At 42.0% G+C, this 21,149-nt stretch overlaps 2 protein-coding genes across 5 annotated transcripts in view; one reads left to right on the top strand and one right to left on the bottom strand.

Annotated features, from left to right (window-relative positions):
- Positions 1–259: 259 nt before the first annotated feature.
- On the bottom strand, positions 260–19,696 carry armc8 (armadillo repeat containing 8). 3 transcript variants are annotated; one of them, XM_003456279.5, is made up of 22 exons: positions 19,488–19,696; positions 17,929–18,005; positions 16,647–16,718; positions 15,634–15,776; positions 15,457–15,554; positions 13,661–13,753; positions 13,481–13,561; positions 13,296–13,371; positions 13,137–13,227; positions 12,995–13,055; positions 12,684–12,884; positions 11,169–11,264; positions 10,998–11,080; positions 10,147–10,228; positions 9,906–9,992; positions 9,059–9,151; positions 8,776–8,925; positions 6,824–6,919; positions 4,639–4,734; positions 4,462–4,534; positions 2,908–3,001; positions 260–2,820 (listed from the first exon to the last, which is right to left on the bottom strand). In XM_003456279.5, the coding sequence occupies exons 1-22, from the start codon at positions 19,530–19,532 to the stop codon at positions 2,787–2,789; spliced, it is 2,022 nt and encodes a 673-aa protein (XP_003456327.1). In that variant the 5' UTR covers positions 19,533–19,696; the 3' UTR covers positions 260–2,786. The 3 variants fall into 3 exon arrangements, with proteins under 3 accessions (XP_003456327.1, XP_005475221.1, XP_005475222.1); XM_005475164.4 differs by lacking the exon at positions 19,488–19,696 and adding an exon at positions 18,653–19,174; XM_005475165.4 differs by lacking the exon at positions 19,488–19,696 and adding an exon at positions 18,697–19,174.
- dbr1 (debranching RNA lariats 1) overlaps positions 19,555–21,149 on the top strand; it is a 6,125-nt gene continuing 4,530 nt past the window's right edge. The window contains exons 1-2 of one of the 2 annotated variants that reach the window (XM_003456296.5): positions 19,555–19,782; positions 20,934–21,148. In XM_003456296.5, the coding sequence (XP_003456344.2) occupies positions 19,702–19,782; positions 20,934–21,148 (296 nt within the window). In that variant the 5' untranslated portion in view covers positions 19,555–19,701. Of the gene's footprint in view, positions 19,783–19,998; positions 20,158–20,933; position 21,149 lie in introns of those variants that run through there. The other variant, XM_005475162.4, reaches the window with a different exon arrangement.

The following is a 21,149-nucleotide window of genomic DNA, read 5'->3' as shown; positions in this document are numbered from 1 at the left end:
ACTCCTGGGAAGACATGCATCATCCTTTTTCACATATGACTGCAAGTTTGCTGTCTGGTCAGCATCACATTCACACTCTGACATTACTGTGTGCAGCAGCAGCAAGTCTGTAACACATTCTAATGGTTTATTTCAAATCCATGAAGCAACCCCTAACTAACAATAAATAAATTTAAAAAAAAAAGAAAAAAAGAACAAAGCCGGTGGGATTTTTACCACAGCAGACTCTCCAAGGAGAAATAAGACACAACACAGGAACTCCTTCAGATCTGCATATATTCTCAAGGGTAACATTCATTCTATCAGAGCTTCAGTAAGGTTTGAAATGTCAGGGGAAATGTTCTAGAAATATCCTGATCGGAGAAGAAATTATATAACAAAGGGGTGGAGAAACAATGTAGCACTTGATTCTGCTGCAGTGCATGTACTCATGCCTTAGTCTCAAACGATTCTTACATCTACTCTGTCCTCACTCGCCTCTCAAAAACACATCAAGGGAGAGAAAGCTGGAGGTTTGGGAATTTCATTTATCCCTCCTGACAAACACACGCAGAGACAGCAGCAGACATCGGGTCTTTCTCGACAGGAGGTGTGAGGGATGGATACATTAATCCTCTTTGCCCAGGTGTTGGGTGTAATTAATAACCGCAGGTCTGTGTAAGCACTACATTTCTCAGTGGGATCATAAGGTTACTGGACAGAAGTGACAGGCTTCTGTGCGAGCAGCACCACCACGGTGACGACACCTAAAAGGAGAAATGCTCATTCCTGATTATCCTCCAGAGACCACGTTCAGCGTTCGACAGATACTTAGAGTGCAGTAGATTCCCCCGACTGTGCCAAAAACCATGGTTCAGAGGGATCGACTGAAAAACATGAGGGGCAGGGGAAAAATAAAAATCCAAAAATATATATTTGTTTATATTTATATATATATTTATATATTTACGAGGTATGTATCCACAAAGAAGAAAGGAAATTCCAAAATAGGCAGTCTGTGTTTTTCCACGTGAGTCCTTACTTGCGATGCCTTTAACAAAACATTAATATTAATAGTAATCTTAGTCAAAAATTAAAAAAATACAACTGGGAAACTTTGCTGTCCGTCAGCCGTGCTCTCAAAGTCTGCTCTCTGAAACCATCATCTCCACTGCTGGGAGTCTGAAGGCTCTGCAATAGCTGTGATGTCAGGCAGCTGCACTCCAAAAAAAGAAAGAAAACAAAGTCTGCAAATCTCAAATCACAAAATCCAAGTCCAAGGATTCACTTCAAGAGAAGAATAAAATAAAACCTATCAGGTGAAACTCCCCTAACCGTTGATTTCACAACAACTGCAGTCTCAGAGTCTCCGCCGTGGAGCTGGAGCCGAACTGTTGAGGCTGGGTTGAGGTGTTTGTACTGGAGAAGTGAAGAGAGGTCAGCCACAGGTCCAAAAAAAGGTGTCTTTGTGCAACAAAACAGGCCTCACGATTAAAGTGCCCCTATTAGCCTTTCTGGGGTTTTCTGCTCTATTGTTGTTGTGTATCTTGCAAAGATGCAAGGACCAAGCTAAATGCAGTTATTCCCTTTCTCACAGAGATTGCTGTTGCTGAAACACCTCGTTTGGAGTCCAAGCTTTTCCTTACGTTTCTGATCTATGTCACTGTGTAACACGTTTAAATAAATCCTGCCTAGCTGCTAGTGTGGGGCACTCTAACAAAGAAACAGCCGCCCTCCACATGCTCCTTCGCCGTGGGACATTATTTTGTTGCTAGAGTTGCTGTGATAACTCTAAAATATCTCCAATACTAGCAAAGCACACAGCATTGTCTGTTTCTGGCTAAAACAAGAGCATTAATATACTCATACCACCTGTCAGCTTCTATCCTACCCTCTAAAGCAGTGGTGTCAAACTATGGGGACCTGAATCGGCCTGGCAAAGACGCCAATCCGTCCCACTGGATGGCTTTGGAAAATATGGTGGAAGGCATACATTTTTGGACTTTTAACTGTATTTTTTTAAGTTTTACAGATTCTCCTGCTGATAAAGAGCTCCCCCACAGCCACTTATACCAGACCAGAGTAGTTTAGTAATAAATAAAACTTTAAATGACAGAAAAGTTCCTGTTCTTCACTCTCTACTGTAGAAATTTTAATTTAACTTTTTAAATTCATCAATTAACAAAAACTTTGTTTAATAAATACAGGACCGTCTGTGCAGTGAGCTACCAGAGGGTTTCTGTATTTTTACTTATTTATCATGTAGAAAAACTCAGATGTGCTCTTTATCTTATACTAAGAAATCTCAGGACATGAATTGTGTGACAGAAAGTGGGGTTTTATTTGTCCTGTAAAATGAGTCTGACATAATTAAATTAAATAGAGGAAAATTCCCAGTAACGCTGTTCTAATGGACATATTCTATTGTTCTGTCTACTGTTGTAATTACCATTTATACAATTTCAAGAGAACAGCTGTATTATGATTGATGCTGTTGGCATGTCTTTCTGACGTGGCCACTGCTAATGCGTTCTAAGTTGGCAGCTGTTAAAGGGCTATGCTGGCTGGGCACATAAACGCTGCCTTGCTTCTGTTATAGCAGTGGACCAAGTGGAGCAGACGGGGCTCAGAGGATGAGAAGAGGCGCTGCAGGAGTGCACAATATGAATGTTTTGTTTTCAAAGTAATCCTATTAGTTAAAAACAGCATAATAGGGGCACTTTAACTGATACAAATAACGAAGGAGCCAGGTGTCCTCCACACATTTGTTAGTTAGGCTGGCAGAAGGCGATGGCTGCCCACTGTAGTCATGCTAGGTACTGCTGCAATGCTGTCTTCGCTCTGAAAAGAGACACAGAATGAGTCCAACAGGCTAAATGAGTGTCTGACAGGATATTTTCTTTTTTGTGACTCACTGTTCTGGCCCACCTGTCACTGAGGTTGGGGTCAGAGGATTGTGTCAGTTTGTGCAGGATGTCCACAAAGCCCATCTCCCTCAGCTTGTCCTGACGCTCCTGAGAACCTGATGACACACAGTGAAGCAGAGAGGACAAATAACAATGTCTGCTGACATGTAAAATCCCACTGCGGCTGTCCGTTCATTAATATGAACACATGTTCCACAGCTGTATCTTAGCACCAAACCCTCCAATCAGCCCCAATCAGAAAGTTGTCAAACAACTTTCTCAAACTGAACTCTGGGGTGTAGCCAAGCCCCAGCTCCAGAAAGGGACTGATCTATGCCTTGATGTGGATGGCTGCTCCTATTCATCACCTCCAGGAGTCTCCATCCTGGGTGAAACCCATCTCTAAATCTGGCTTTAGCGAACCTAGAGAACATCACCAGACTCTCACCATTACTCTCAAATTCCCCAGCTGAGACCCCCATTCATCACCTGATGAAGGTTGACAAAGTTCTTACCGACACCAAGTCGTGACAACACCCCACCTTTATTCACCTCTCGGCTTTGATAAAGTTCGGTATCTCCTATAAATCCTGTTTCCCAGTGCTTATCAGACATTTCAGCTCCTACACTCTGTCCTGGACTCTGTGTTTCACAGATAAAAGTCTGCTCTCCTTCCCTAACAGCAGATCCAACCTGTTAACAGAGCCTTCAGTGCTGGTACCCTGATTCTTTGAAATATGCTCCCTTCTGAGATCTGCCCACCTTTGGGCATTTTCAAAAAGTAGGTGAAATGTCACAAGCCTTCAGGACAAAAGGCAAACTATAGAAGAGAAATCAGAGTTTAATTAATATTGATGAATGAGTGAAGAAGAAACACTCAATGCAAAAATGAATCCCAGATTCATGCCATCTGGTTACACAGCATGCGAAGATTTAATGAAGAGAACAATAACCTCAGTTTTAGCTGAATTTAGAAGCAGGAAATTAGAAATCAGAGACATAAAGGGATGAAAATCATCCAGGCCGAACACGTTTCCTCTCCAGCTTACAAGCTTCTTTAAGGCCGATTGTTGCTCTCTTTCACTGTTATCAAGACAATCGAGCTCTGTGGGAGCAGAGAGTTGGCACTGAAGATGATAAAAGTGAAGGAATGAAAACTTTGTTACAGCACTTTCAGAAGGCCATGTACTGTAATTAGTATTAATCCACTGTATATTCCTATGGCTGACATCTTTTTTTAAAAAACAGAAGATTGTAAACTCTAGCTTCAAAAGTCTGGGTTACACTCTCCCTGAATGAGCATTTAAAATGTAAACAATCGTTTGAGAGTTCGACTTTATTACCATGCTCCTCTCATCCTACACAGCATTTCTCCATCAGACATCTTTCAGCTTTGTACTCACCTATGACGTGCCCTCATTCTGGTACATGTTCTATAAACTAATGCTGAACACCTAAGACCTCAGTTCTTACTACTTTAACGTAAGCTCAGCTTTCTTCATGTTCCTCTGTCTCGTTTATCTGAACCCATGCCCTTTCTTTATTAGTCCATGTACCCGTGTGCTGCATTTCTTACCGTCCTCCTCATTCCAGATAAGGTTTGAGACGCAGAAGGTTGCAGCAAGCTGCAGTTTCACATTCGAATGCCCCTGTGGGAACAGCAGGCATGAGAAGTTACAAGTCAAGAAAGACGGGACAATCACACAGATCAATCAGGCCCCGACCTCAAGTAAACTAACAGTGTGCACAGTACCATGTAGTATTTGATTTTCTGGAGCATGTCGTCATTGGTCATGATGAGGTCCTTGGCTGTGTTGCCATCGGCAATGTTGGCTAGGATGCACAGCGTCTGACAGACAAAGTGTTACATCAGCGCTTTTTATCTGAACAGTTTGTTCTGACATTAAAAAAAATAAAAGAAATCAACAGGCAACACATTCACAAAACTGGCAACATTTGATCATCACACTTTGTGTTTGTGGACGGGGACGTCAATCTGTAGAGTTACAAGGCACAAACCGAGTCAAACTGATAACAGGAGCACTGGCCAGGCAACAAGACAACCCCCAAACCATGGACCCCTCTATCCATACGTACTGTCACATGAAGGTTTACTGGCACAGCATAGTCTCAAGAATGTGGAAGAAATACCATGAGGAATCGATATGACCAAAATCTCATACGTCGATAAAACATTTCTCATCCTGACAACGATATGTATCACAAAATTTTACATTTTCTGTAAATTCTGTGAATCTCGGGCAGCTCGACTTGTGTGAAGTGTTTTCAGCTGGGCGTCGTGTACCTGGAGTCGAGTGTTTTGACCGATGCATGAAACTATACATTTTTTGACATAAGTTGTAACGGCCACCGTTTTCGTCCTCAGTATTTATTACACGGCGTGCTGCGGGGAAAAGCCTGTTCTAACGTTTGAGCACCTGACGGCTCTTTTTTGCTTCTCGTCCATAAACTCTCTCCTTACTCTTTCATGTGACTCTTTCGTAGGTGGTTGAGAGGTTTGTTGTGTTTGAATCTGAGGTGGGGACCGGTTTGCGGCATAACTTGCACAGTACAGTGTTCTGGTCCGTGTCAGATGTTTCATAACCAAACCATGTCCATGCTACAGAGGGAGCCCCTCATTTAGGAATAAGGTCCTCGATTTGTTTTGACTGGTCCTTCTGTTTGGAGCTGCCTGGTTCTGTCTCATCTTCACTGGCCATGCTGGGGTTCTGTTTTTCTGCATCCACGCTGTGGCCATCCAAACGATGAAAATATATTGCTGTAAACAGTGGATTTTGCTCCACCACGAAACAAACGATAGCTTATAATATGAAACCAGAGATGTTTTAATTTCATCATCCGATACATTTCGTCATATCGTACAGCCATAACTGTACACACACACACACACACACACGTACACACGCGCACGCACGCACACACACCCCTCTCCATCACCAGGAACCCAGGCCCCACTGCACCAGTACAAGGTTTATTTTATCCACTTACCAAATGCAGCTGGACAATACCTCCCACCCACCCACCCACTCCATGACGTGCACCAGTGAACGACACCAGAAATCATCTCCCTGTAAAACTCCTCCATCTAATGCACAGTGCAATAGTTTTACTCTTTTGCACTTGCTCTACAACAAAGTTTTACAGTTTAATGTCAATCATATCTATTTCACTTCTTATAATTGAGCCATCTGTATATATTAGAGCTATTTCTTATATTTTGTAAACTTTGTAATATATTCTATTATTTAATTTAGTGCATTCTGTTACTGTTATTTTCTTGGAGCAACTGTAACCACATATTTCGACCTCCTCCAAGATCCACTTTCTGAAGGCTCTTTTGTTGCCTCTCCAGTCCACCTGTTGTTACTTTCATCTGCATCAAAGCAACTGTAACAGATTCACAATGGTTTGTGCTCCCTAACTGGACAGATTCATATCGCTGAAGTTTAAGTGAGTGAATGGCCTTAGAACCCTTACTAGACTGAAAGGCAGCAGCAAATGCTTCTCCGATCGCCGTTATCTTCTCTACTCAGCACTGTGTTAAAACACCTGAACGCTCCAGACCAGCAAACTGGTGCATTTATAGAGATGGTCAATTAAGTCCATTTGTTTAGCAGCACCTGGTTGCTGCTTTTCCCTGTATGATGGGAATGGTGCAATGTGTCCTGTTGTGCTGTTCACCCGCGATTGTACTTAATTTTATGACTTGTTAAGGACCAGATTATTTTTTATGTCCTGATACAAACACCACTGAATTTAACTACAATCACATCAGCAGATAGGACAAGACTGACCTCAGGCAGACAGCCTGGGATCACATAAGCAGAATGTTAAACTGCTCTGCCACGCAGCAGCACGCTGAACTTTGGGGGGAAAAAAAAAAATCATCTGTACGTGTGAAGCAGACGGACGCTCACCTGCTCTTTGACCTCTATACTGTGCTCCGCTTCAAGGATGAGGGTAACTGCCTGCATGATCTGCTTCCCGTGGGAGCTCATGATCTGGTCAATGTGCTGACAAAATGATGAGTTGGGAGTAAAGGGGAAGCAAAGGAGAATCAGTATGCATGTTGACATCTGGACAATTCATTCAAATTTAGCCCATACTGGATAGTTCATATGTAGTGATAACACAAGAAAGTGGGAAGCATTCAAGGCTGACCCAGAGGTCAAGTACCACCTATTACATATGGGCCACCTGAGAGCAGTTCACAAACAGCAGCAGTACTTTTGCTGCACACACTAGAATCTTTTGTGAACGTGGATTTTGTCGATATCGAATCTGACACAGCACGATAGTCTTAATATTTGCATGTAACCAGTGGAAAGCTAAACATGTATTCATTTAACAACATCGTTTCATAATTACTGCAAAGTATCCACAGCAAACAGTACACATTTTAAAAATATCTTAAATATTATCTGGGAAATATTAATATTAACTCTCTCTGCTCTACTGTAAACTGAACAGAGGTTTTGATCAGTAATGGGACAAAACATCACCGTGGAATCTGGGAAGCTGCTCTACACACCAAACTGTTGGAGCTGCTTAACACTCACTCATTAGTATCCAGACAACCATTTTCTTGTGCTTATCCAAGCTTACCAAGCTACTGGCTCCCTGTGTGAGGATGAGGGAGCCAGCATTGGATCCTCACATTTGGTTAGGCACTAAAAACATCTCTCTCGCAGAGTCAGATGCCAAAACAGCCGACTGGTTTTGAGCCCCTAATCTGAGCTAAGATTGTACTGATGGACACCTACATCAGAAACTGACTATGGTCAAAGTGATCAGTGATGATTAGTATTAAACACGCACAACTTGTTTTTCATTGCATGTAAACATCTCTTTGTGTTGAAAGTGAGAAACAAACTCCTGGTGTGTTTGTGTGATTCAGAGAACACTACCTCTGCCATCAGATCTGTGACTGCAGACAGGGCCAATATAAGGATCAGACCATCGAGCCCAGCTTGACTCAGAGTTCCTCCTAAATGACCGGGTTTTTCATGCCCTCTCTGAGGAAGAACCCATTTCCACCACTTAAATCTGATCTTTTTCCTTAGCTTGTGGCTACGGGCAAGGGTAGAAACACAGATCAACAAGTCTGGCTTCACACTCAACTCTGTTTTCACCACAACAGACTGTATCAATGCAGACACTGCACTAGTCTGCCACACTGTATCCACTCATTTTGGCAACTGGGGATTGGACTGCCAACTGACCTACAAAGCGCCAGACCCTCAGCCAGGCGCTTGCCAACAAGCCCCATTACAAGGCCTGACTCGAAATCGAGGGCCTCTGTATCCCTGTGCTGCATGAGTTAATCCTTTGATGTGTTTATTATAAAAACAGTGATTAAAGTCAGATTCAATCTGGCCTTCTCACCAGGACCAGTTTGCCCTGGAAGAACCTATGAGGGGCTTATTCCCCCAGACGACTTAGCTCCCAGGAATTCTCAGGCATACAAATCTCACCAGACATTCAGGATTCTTTCATACTTAAGACAATTCAAGAGCTTCAACGCACTTAGTAGTTTGTAGCGAGTCACTTACAGTAGAAACAGTGCGCATTACACCAAATCATAAGAGTTCAATGTCCTACAGGAAACAGACAGGAAAGACGCTACCATTCATCTGTCCACTCCTATTACAAAGAAACTAATCTGACTGTTTATTGTAGAGCATTTACTTTGTTGTTACTGTTGTTGTAATTTGGCGCTATATCAATAAAACTGAGTATTAAGCGGTAAATCGACACAATAATCGACAGCTTATCCAACAATGGAAAAACCCCCAAAACAAACAAAAGAGAAAAAGCTTAAATTGCAGCCTTATTCATGTCTGTTCACATGTGTGTTTGCATGTCTCACAGGGCGTGTCGACAGTAGATTGCGCAGCAGACCGAGGGTCTTCATTAACACGTTGGTGTCGGGGTCTGATAGCAGGCGGAACAGCTGTTCTGTGCCCAAACACCGAACAATCTCCACCTTCACCTTCTGATCAGCTTGGAACGCCATATTCTTAACACACAAACACACAGAGCAGTCAGTCGGGATATTTTAACATCAAGCCAAACACAGCAGCTCACTTTTACAGTTCAGACAAAGGGTGGAGGGGAATATTTTAAAGTACAAAAATTAAATAAAAGCTCACCATCAGGGCCCAGATCCCATTGACTCTCAGTGCAGGACTGTCGCTCTGGGTTAGACTGCATAGTAATTCAATTACCCCTGACTCCAGGATGGGCTGCAGACACACAAAGACAACTGGATTCAACATTAAAGTAATTAAAAAAAACAAAAAAGGAAAAAATTACTTTACTAAACAGCCATTTTTTAACATCTCCATCAGAAACGGCATCATCATCATCAGTCGTGCTGTCTGCAGAACATTTCCTCTCAAATACTGTTTGCATGGGGCTGTTGCCTACCTACATTTATAATCAGCCTGCTCTTGTAGAAACACCTTATACAAATGTGGGAGCAGGTTTTGTCTCTTTTTGGTGCTCTGCCTGTGTCAGAAATGCAGGTGTGACGTGTGTGCCTGTTTTTAGGTTAAAAGCAGCTTCTTCCTGCTGTGAGGAGGGGTTAGTGAGTTTAGAGCTTTACAATGCAAACGGTCAAAAAACATTTAATTTCTCTGCTTTGCTGTTTGTTTTTCACAGCACCCTCCTCCCTCTCGCCATTCATGGTGTAGCTCCCTCAACCACAGCCGCCCACTCTCTCCGCTTCTCTCAGTCAGAGTAGGTGTAAGACCTGCACTTAATCTCTTTTGCTGTAGGGAAAGTGGCTTCTGAGCTTCTACCTGCCCTGCTGTCTTTACCAGCACGTGTTCCACCTGCTCGGTTTTTAAAGCTTTCTGCTGTGGCTGAAAACGAGGCTGTGTGAGCGGTGAGATTGTACCAAACCAGTACAGCTGTGAATCAAAGAGCTGAACAATGAGATGAACGTGTCACCAAACCCGATTCATTTCAGAACCCGGGGTGTCTCCATGAGTGTACCTCTTTGCTGGGTGAGAATTCCAGCAGTAGATTGCATAGTGTAGAAGAAGCCATAACCAGGACTTCATCTGGGGCGTTCTGCAAGAGCTGCGTACAACAGAACACACAACATTAGTTAATATTTCCTCTCACAATCACAGACAGGCTCCATGTTAATGTGTCATGTAGAGAAACTCAGAGCTCCACTAAACAGACATGAAAATATGTTGTAAACAAAACTTTAACGTCAAATTCCAGTGACCTTCATCAGGGGTTTCCATACTGCGTGATCGTGGAAGCTGGTTCTCAGCTGCTGCACCGACCGAGAAAGACTGTGAAGACACCTAGGAGAAAACAAAAATATGAATAGCTTTGGTTTAATGCACCCGAACAGCACCGGAGCCTGAATTAAACTGCCTGTGGTTTTACTCATCGACAGCTAAATCCCACTGTGGTCTAAGCCAGGCCTCCACAGCAAGCTGACATAAAGGGTTAAATGTGGACAGAGAATTAATACTAATTATATGAATTAAAAAGTAATGTAACGTTTTGTCCAACACAACTGTATGAGATCTAATGCAGTTACACTGGAAACATTACCGCAAGAGGACCTATTACACTAACTTCTTCAGCTCCCTTTGCAGTAAGGTCCCGCCCCCCTTAAGCTAGCTTTATTCTGATAGGTTGCCCTACATCTTAGTTTTCCCCAAACCGGAGCTGCGAAAGGCTGCGGCTCCGACTAAATGCTGTAAACCTTTTAAGAATATCGATCTTAATTAGAAACGGCAAATTTCTCTAATATCCATCCAGTTTGGACATGAATCTGATCCAGAGCATGACAGTGCACAGCACGAGGAAGGCAACAAACATTAAAGCAGGACGTCTCTGTTCAGTAAATATTTTGCTCATTACTGTTTATTGGATTATTAGGGTGGATATATTATTTCAATCAAATCTACATGACTTCCTGTTAAAAGATCTACATAAAAGCAATAAAATGGCTAAAGCGGAAAACTCTCTATGCCAAAACAGGTCCACTTTAACTTTACCAAGCTCAAATTTAGTGCTAACGTCCAGCTGCAAAGACTTGAGCCGTCTCACTTTGCACCATACCTGACAGCTGCCAAACGGACTTTAATGCTGGATTCTGATAGGCCGCTGACTATCCTGTCCATCATGTTCTCCGTCTCTGTTATCTGAAAGCCAACATGAGGGGCCGGGTTAGCACAGAAGCATATAATGACAAGTTTACATAAGCAAACAGAGACGTAAACCAGAGGGCACCTTTTTGCGGATGTCCTCATCGTTGGAGCCCAGCGAGGCGTACAGTTTGAAGGCTGCTTGTCTCAGCTCGTGTGCGTGTTTCAGGTCGTGGTCCAGCTGCAAGACAGCAAAGTGAACTGCTGCTGAACATTAAGTGGCAAAGCTTTTTTTATACATGCGAAGAATCCCTTTTGTTATAAATAAATATGTTTATCAGCATTACGTATTTGTTCCTGGGAACTGAAAGCAGTAAATGACTGCAAAGCTGAGTGATAGGACAGCTAAACAGTCTTTCTGGGCAATAGGAATACATTTCAACAGCCTTCAATTTGTAAATAAGAAAGGAAATGTTTTTAGGCACACAGACAGCAGATATTTAAATGCCCTGAAAAACATCTACAACTGTAAGACTGATTAGCACAAGTTCAGTTTGTTGGTTCACAGACAAATGTTACAAGCCCCTGACCTTTTCAGAATCACGCTATTGAGCTACATGGATGCAATCAAATTTGTTACACACAGAAGAAAAGAAGCTTTGATAAACCCAAAAGTAAACGCCTTGACTTTCAATTCACAGGTCCAATTTTTAGTGAGTCGGCATCTTTACTTTGACTATGGTTGAAGCATTAGCTACGCTTTATTGTTGTTTATAAAACATTAGCAATCAAATCATTTCATAATTGCATCTTCTGACAAATCTCCAAACACAAAATTTACAGACCACAGCTGTGCTATGATTTACACTAAATTTACACGTAAACATGATCACTCATAGCTACATAACTAGTTTTCCTCACAGCACACGGGCAGCAAATCAGCTGCTCACTGAACAGAGCAGACATACAGAGGTGTGCCTGCAGCAAATATAATTCACACTCAATTATTTACAGTTGTGATCAAAAGTTTACACTCATCATAGGCATGAATGCCATGGTAATGCTTTCAGTGATTTCTTTGAACTATTCATGTTCCAGGGTGGAATAATTACATCATTAATGACCAAAAACAACAACTGAGCGCACAACTTTGAATTTACACACAAAGTCAAATATATACACACACCTATTAAATTCTTTTAATAGGTGGTGCAATAGGTAAGTACATTTAAAAAAAAATCAATATGAAAATTGAATTAACAAATTAGAAGGCTGTTAACTGTGAAATCTGGACTGCACTCTCTCAGCAGACACTGAATGAGCCTCATGTCATGTTTGAAGAACACAGTGTTCTGTGTTTTCCACAGCACTGGTTTGCCCTCTTGTGGGCATAACGGGATATTTAAACGGATACGTGTGTTTTGTGACAACACGATTTCATCGGGGCAGTGGGAGACCTTAGACCAGCAGCTGGGTTCATCGAGAGCTGCTTAGAGAAGGGAAAATCTAAAAGTCACAAAGCCTGTGATGGATGAAAAGTTGCCACAGTGGCAACGTCGTCTTGAACTGATGTGTGACGAACCATGCCGTCAGGTTTTCTGAGATTCCCCATTTTAAAAGATAAATATTAAAACTGCTTAACTGAACAGACAGGACTCACCCTCTTGATGTCAGTGATGGCAGACACAGAGCTGGGGTACTTGAAGTAGTCGGCCAGCATGGCCACGAGGTGATCAGTGGTGCTTGCGATCCTCTGCAGCTCCACGTCGGGCTCCATGAGATAGGCCAGTGTCTCTGCACCCTCCACCCTTTCCTCAAGCAAATGCTCTTTACTGCACATTCGCACAAGGCATGGCAGGGTCTGCACAAGCAGCAAGAAGTCACGTTTAAGGGAGGAAAAAAAAGAAAAAAAAAAAAAGAAGTGCAACTGGTGGAGTATCACAAGAGAAACGATGAAGCGATGAATCTGACCTTTAGTACTATGCAGCTATCGTCTGTCCTGATGGCACTCGCTCGACACATATAGGTTAGACTGGAACAGGAGAAGAGGTCACATGTTAACAAAAGGTACAGAGGATACAACTCAGCAATAAATAAATGTTATGCCACTCACCATTTGGCTGCTGTTAGCTGCATTTCAATGGGTTGATCCCTTTGCATCATTTTGACAAATACCTGAGTGAGTAGCTCACCATCCACCAGAACTGATGAGAAAAAAAGTACATGAGAGGAGAAAAAGACAAGAGAAAGTAAAAGAAGAAAAGCTCCTCACCATTCACCAGTGTCATGGAGACCTGCGTGTTCTCATACGCCAGGACTGAGAAACACTTTAACGCCTGCATCCGAACCTGGAGAGGCCAGAAGATCAGAAACAGAGGACGACGTAGGGGGTGTTACAGAGTACAGTGTCAAAGGTCATATCGTCACACTGGGTTAACATGCACACTCCCATTATACCTTATAAGAGGGTGAAATGAGCAAAGGGGCAATATTCTGGATGGCGCCGTGGTTGAAAAGGATCGTCTGGTGCTCTGGAGTCTGAACACAACAAATCTCAAATCAGCAATCGATCAGTCTCAACAGAGACACTGTGATGGACTCCAGTGTGTTTACGGGCAATCAAATACCAACAAATACCTTACAACAGTGGGAGAAGATCTGGGTGATGTACTCCTGGGTTCTCAGAGAGTTGCTCAGAAGAGACATTAAATGAGGAATCACAGTGGGGTCCTCAAAAAAGAAGAAAAACAAATGAAAGAGAACATACACATTTCAACGAGGGAATGGGTGATCATGTTCAAGACTAGTCAACTTTTAAACCATCTCTGACGTGAAAATGTAAACAAGGTGGGTGAAAATAAACTCCTGACAAACTCAGTTCTGTGGTAAAAATAAAGATAAGATAAGATAAAACTTTATTAATCCCTCGGGTGGGTTCCTCTGGGAAATTCGGTTTCCAAAAGCACAGCACCGACAGAAGTTACAGAACGTGAGCAGAATATTATATATATGCACATTATATAAATACAGAGACATATATAAATAAAATATACGAAAGGGATAAATAGAATAAACAGGAATAAGAATACAAGGGAATTGCACATTTCAAGTATTGAAGTCTATTGCACCGTTGACTATTAACAAAAAGTATGTAAGAGGAAACGCACTCACAACCACTCAACAAGAGCGATGAGTCACCATACTCTGCACAGGCACCCGCAAATAGGGCTGCCACTGCTGCTAGCAATGCTAACAATAGCCACAAAGTGACTGTTTAACACGCGTTTTTTTTACTTTCAGTCAAATAGTCACGAGTAACATCTTTAACTAAAACTGTCCTCATGCTTGCTGTTGGAGATTAAAGAATGTGACGGTATTTTTTTTCTAAAGACTGACCTGCTGACCAAGTATCCATGACAGCACGGATACTTTTAAACTTGTCTTTAATTCTCTTATAATGACGAAATTTAAGAACCTCTCCTGTGCCCCTAAAGATGAGTTCTGACACCTCACTAAAGTCACAGTATGACGACGATCAGAAGTGTTTCTTGGTTATTCCAACAGTAGACACATAGTCAGAGACCACCACTAACTAACTCATCACTAACTTTTGATGCAAACCAGTCATTCTGATCTATAAGCAGGCTGAAATCACTCAGTCCAGGAGAGCTTCCAGGACTACTCCCAGCAAGCTTTGAAGGGGTAAAGAGGGTCAACAACTGCATGACGTTACAGGAACTTCTATCATTGTCACTCAAATAAGTCTCAAAATTAGGTGCACCGGGTTACCACGCAGAGCTTCATTTTACTAATACAATTGGAGTATATTTACATTTATCTGACATGGTTTGCATGCCTGTGTCTAGCTGACACCAGTGTTAGTATCCTGTGTCCATCCTCTTTGCGTAAACAAACTACTGATGGTTAAAATCTTTGATGGCTGCAAAGGCTTAAACAGAAAGACAGTTTATATGCTGGCTAGCCGGCTATTCAAACAAGGAAATGACAGATGGGTGCTCTGGTAGATTTCTGGTTACAGCGAGACAGACACAGTCGCTCCACATTACAGATTCCATTTTCTTTCAGAGAAGAATCAATATGCTGCATTTACAATGCTTTAGGCGTTTACACAGCATACTGCTACCAAGGGGAACAATCACACTTGTTGCAGTCTGTGCCGCCATGAGGTTTAATTAACACCTCTGAGCTGCACGTCCGCTGCAGCAGAGGCTAACGAGTGTGGCAAAGAATTTGATACGACTTGGAATTAAATCAGATCATATTAATCACTGCATTTCTTCCAATAATACATTTTATTAGTGCCTCTGTTCTGTATGAATTTGCTACAACAAATACCTGAGACTGGTACTCTGCGCTTGTCATGACCAAACTTGTCTACACATGTGGTATAGAAGGTGTTTAAGGCGACCTACAGTATAAAGCAGCTGGACAGGGGTGACTGGGCTGATGAAGACAGTTCTGAGACATCGAAGGCAAGCTTCAATGAAGATCAGGTCCGAAGATAAGAGACCTGCAAGCACACAGAGTACGTGTAATGTCACGTCACCTGCAGTATTTGCATACATCTGTGTGTGTGTGTTTGACCCAACCTTGAAGAAGGGCAGGGATGATGTGACAGTCCACCAGGGACTTGATGTTGTTCTCAGTGCCCATGGCGAGGCTTCCCAGCACCACAGCGCACTCTGTCCTCAGCTCCATACTGGATGAGCTCTGCTGCAGCAGGTATAATAACCTGGAGCCAACAGAGGGGGGAAGCACAGTCAGGGTTTCTGTAGGTTTTTAATAAGACAGTTGAATAAAGTCTTATCACTTCTATCCAATGCAATTTATATACAGAGCACTGAAACACAACAACAGTCACCTCAAGGCACTTTATACTGTAAGACAAAGAACCTACAATAGAAAATCCCAACAATAAGATGACCCCTCCATGAGCAAGCAGTTTGTGACAATGGAAAAGGAAAAACTCTCGTTTAACAGGAAGAAACCTCCGGCAGAACCATACATAGGAAGTGGAAACAGACAAATAAAGCCCCCAGCAGCCTATTTTTCTAGCCTTTGCCTAGAGAGGGCATCTGTCTCCCAACTCCAACCTGGGAGCCGGTTCAACAGAAAAACAAACCCTGCATAACCTGTAAGACATCGCAGAATTTACTACCAGGTTATACTGCATAGCTTTAACAGCTGTGCTGTAGTTTCATATTATTATGAACTACAACTTTACACTACTGTCAACAAAACAGACATCAGCATGTAGAACCTGGGGGTAAAAATAAACTTGGCCCTAACAGACCCTTTTAAGTATCCATCTACTCTGTATCTGTGACCAAATGGGTTCAGAGGATGGCTGGGGTAATGTACTGTGGTGAGTTTCATGCTCTGTTATGATGTCAAAGAGGTTGGGGGTTGCAAAACCACTGGACTTCAATAGCACCATAAGTGCTTTTAATGTGGTCCAACTTATTTGGTTGGAGGCACAGAAACAAGAGGGTAAGTGTGCCATGTTCCAACAGCTTCATGTAAGTGCATTAGAATGACTTTTCCAAAGGCCAAAAGAAGGAAGTAGAGAGCAGGAGCGTGTGAGAGGCGCGGGGATTCATACCTTGGCACGGCTCCGAGGACAATCAGATTGGCCTTTTGCTTGTTGTTTCCTATGACAGCGTTCTTCATGTCACTGTGAAGGCATACAAATACATCCAAATGAGACATGTGAATGTATTTGAAACAACATAATATAACCTTAAGAGTCAATATGAACACCTTGATTTATAGCATGTTATCATTTAATTGCTAAGTTATAAGCACATCAGGCTGACACAGGTCAGGCAGGCTGACAGACAAACAACAACAGAAATCATTGATATCAATCTCATGTTCTACATATTCTCATGTAACACATTAGAAATGAACAGGCTTCATCTAAGTGCATTTTCGCCCTGTGTGCTTCTGCTGCTGTTAGTACCTCCAGATGATATGTGATATCAAACTGCAGCGAAGTGAGTGGAAAAGCACACTGATCTAGGAGGCAGTTAAGGTGGTCAGGCGCTTGGCTAAAGAAGCGATACAAGTCGTAACCAGAGCTAGTCTCCCCGTAAGTTAAAAATAACTAAATAGTCCGAGTCCAAATCACAGCAGTCCAGACCAAGAGTGAGAGTGAGACACAAAGTCACAAACAGCTAAGCCTGTGCATGTAAGCACACACTCCTTCTGGAACACTGTTGTCACTAATGTTTAGAATTTGTGACATTAAAAACAAGCACATGTGTTGGTAAATGATAAACAGCCGGTGGAATTAAACTCTTAGCAACAACAACAGCTGAATTTAACATAACAGTGTGGACTGTTTGTTTTGGGGGGGTTTTAAACCACCGATTTCGTTCATTTTCAACAAAAAAGAAAGAAAAAAAAAAAAATCAGGAAAGCCCAAAGATGTGTTATTGCAGTGGCTGAATAAAGTCTGCAAACTGGAAGTAAGCAGAATTTCACAGCTGTCATTTACTGCCAAAAAATTACTTCAAACCTTGTCAACCCTTTTTTCCTGCACTTTGTAAAACAAAATTTAAAACAAGATCAAAAACAAACAAAACAGGACACGCAGAGATTTTTCTGCAATGTCTCCACCCACCCAACAGGTTTTGGCCTTTCACCAAGAGAATTAATGAAAACTGTGAAAAAAATATATGTAAGACTTCACTTTAATTTACAAGTTTGCATTTTGTGCATCAAACAAAAACAAAAAAACTCTATAAGATGCACAGACTTCTTGCCTTACCTATATAAGGTGCGACAGTATTTTTGTGTGTATTCACATAAGAACTATTCTGACACAGGAAAAACCCTGATCTACATGTGTATATGTCATACGCGATCAGACCCACACTTACATGACTCCCTGAAGCACTTTCTGTGGGTCGGGGTCAAACAGTCTGTCAACATAATGCCGACTGGTGGCGGTGACTTCCTGCATTAGAACAAAAAACAAAGCAAAAACACAAACATTACTTTTAGAAATCACTGACCTCACCCTGGATTTACCTTGTACAGTGTTTTTTCTCTACACTATCAAACGCTGTGCTCCACATCTGACAACAGACAAAGTGCACATATTTCAGCAGAGTAAAACCCTACGGAATTTGGTTTCTAACTGGACAAATATTAACCATTAAATAAACAATAATTAATTATACATAAAAAGGGCAGTTTTAAATTGTTATTTTTTACAACTAAAATAACACTTTTTGTGTTACACGCAGAGAAAAATACAGCAGGCTCCACGGCAGGAGCCTTTAAAAGCTTTTTGACACTGCACCCGGTGGCTGCATGCGACACCAGAAAACTTTGTTTATATCACTGGCAGCTTTGACCAGAACTTTCCGGAGAAGTCAACGTCCTCCAGCTGCCAACGAAGTCACACTTGTGATGCCAGCACGTAGCTCACAAGGTGTCCCAACACGTTCTGTACCTGTGTACCTCTCATTCAGACAGCCACTGTGGCAAACATTCATTTCACAATTACACAGCATTAAGCATGTATACACAATAAGGGATCAACTCGTGTTATAAAAAAAAAAAAAAAGAGTCAAGCTGAGATGCTAAAGTATCAGTTACCATGATATCTTCAATCACGCTGCCTCCTTTCTGCATACACCTACCATGGGGGGCGTTTCACTATTGCTCCTTACGCGCTTTTTCGTGGAACATTTTGCGTTATATTAGCCAAGTTACAGTTTGCAGTGAGTGTCACTTGCTAGAGTAAATCCCAGAGTCTTACCAGTTACTACAGCTCTGACTGCCGACACACTACATATAAAAACACCTCAAGAGTAAGGAAACCAGTGAGTTAGCAAAGTTTGCTTCGCTAGCTTAACCGTATGCTACAGTTGCTAATGTTACTTGCAGGAGCACCTAACGTTAGCTAGGTTAACAATGTTAAGTTTGCTATTGCAATTAAGACGGCGCATAACTTAAAATCAAATAATACTGAGTGGTTTGAATAAAAATCTCATTCCTACAACTTGTTATCCAATGTGCATGATGCATTCTATAAACGTGTTTTGACTACTGCAAAACTGGTGACAGCACTGGTACTCTTAGCAATTAGCTGCTAACTCATTCCGAGTAACACTGACAGCTAGTTTGTTCGCTTAATTTTGTTTTAGATTACAACGACGGGGCGAGCGGGCACAACTCGCATGTATTCCCTTTATTGTGTTCAGAATGTTCCCGCCCGCCCGGGGAACGCGAGGAAACAAGTCATTCTCTACAACAGCTACGTAGGCGGACCGCTACATGTTGCAATGCCTTTAACTTAGCTTTATGGCTAACAGAAAAACCTTTATACTTGACACCTTCTAGCTGACCATACAAAATCAGCTACTCGCAGTTGGCGCTTGCATTCTATAACCTGACACTGCTAGTTGAAATTATAAAGACTGGCACTCACAGACAGCACACTGATGCGGAGTGGGGCCTCCAATAAGCACGCCATCTCTCTTCCTCCGATGGAGCGCCCCAATCGGCGCAGCAGTCTGGAGACACTCCACCCCCCAGAGCAGCTTTGAGAGGCCTTTAAAAAGTAACTGTAGCCTAATCACACAACTCTTCGCTAGCGTTATTTCTAAAACAGGCCTCTATATTCTTCCGTAGGCTCAGCTGTGATGTCCCGTAGCAGATATGCAACAAAAACCAACACCGCTAACTTAGCGAGCTCTCTGACAGACCGTGGACTTGTCAATAAAGTAAATATTGTTTATAAACGTGACGTAGTTGCTGTCTGCTTGAATTTGATTCGACACAGTAGGTTGACTCGTGCGAACTATGCATCAGATTAAGGAATAAATATAAAAACGGTAATTTTTAAAATACAATATATTTTTAAATCAAGTCTTAGCAACAAGTATAGTAATATAATTCTACACATTTATAATGGAATCTACTGCTAGATACTAGAATTTGATGAAGAATTGCGCATGCGCTCGTATTGGTAGAGGCGAGGTGGGAAAATTCATTCTGTTCGTTTCTTCCACAAACATAAGCATGTTTTTTTGCACAAGTTTGCAACTTTATGGATTATAAACCGGCTCAAAATACTCGTTAATTATACTCCCATATTTGTAAGTACTCAATTCGTTTACTTTGCTCTGGTTTAACAAATTTCCTCCATGTACGCTGTCGAGTTGTTTCGCTTAATTACGTAGCCTAGCTAGCTGTTGCGTGTTGTATCGTAGGACCTGAGCTCCTAGTGTGAGGATACGAAGTAGAGGATTCTTAAAAGCAAGATGGGACACATTTGTCAGATTAAAAATAAATAAAAAATAAAAAGTGTCGTGCACTACTTACTGCACGTATTCAAGGGCTACCCCCCGGTGCAGCGTGCATTGTTGAGTCTTTAATGTGTTAAAAAAAGGTGCTAGGGTCATCTTCAGTTCGCATACCTTTCATTTAATTTATTGTTTCTAGAAAAATGAAACATGACAGTCCATCAGGAGCTCTGCTCACGCGCTAAAATTAAACGGGTGTCTACCCGATTGCTCCTGGATAGCTTTAGTCACATGGTAATTCATTAGCACTGTTTAAGATAATCCAACACCGTATTATAGGTTATTAAAGTCCCTTTCCACTGTGTGATTAAAGGGCAACTAAAACTATAATCCAACTAGATGTGAGAAAAAAAATCGCAACTGAAATGTATATTAGAACTAGAGTTTAGCGAAATTGTGTGTTAAGTGAAAGTAATCATCATCACCATTGTATGTCTTTATAGACTGCCAAATCATCTTTTAGGAGGCCGTGGACCTCAGCTTGACTGTGTCCACAGAGGCCGATGGTGTTTAGATGAGAACAGAAGCCATCCTTTAGTGTGAATGTGAATTTCTCTGCACGTTGGCAGATCATCTGTTTGCACAGGATGAAAATTGCAGTAGAAGGCTGTTGCCATGGGGAGCTGGACAAGATTTATGAGACAATTGAGTATCTGGAGCAGAAGGAAGGGGTGAAGGTGGACCTGCTGCTTTGCTGTGGAGACTTCCAGGCAGTGCGAAATGAGGGAGACTTGAAGTGCATGGCAGTGCCTGCCAAGTACAGAACCATGCAGACCTTTTACAAG

The sequence above is a fragment of the Oreochromis niloticus genome, linkage group LG16 (genome assembly GCF_001858045.2).
Source record: "Oreochromis niloticus isolate F11D_XX linkage group LG16, O_niloticus_UMD_NMBU, whole genome shotgun sequence".
NCBI lineage: Eukaryota > Metazoa > Chordata > Actinopteri > Cichliformes > Cichlidae > Oreochromis > Oreochromis niloticus.
The sequence above is the reverse complement of the archived record's forward strand: the minus strand, read 5'-3'. Positions and strand labels throughout refer to the sequence as shown.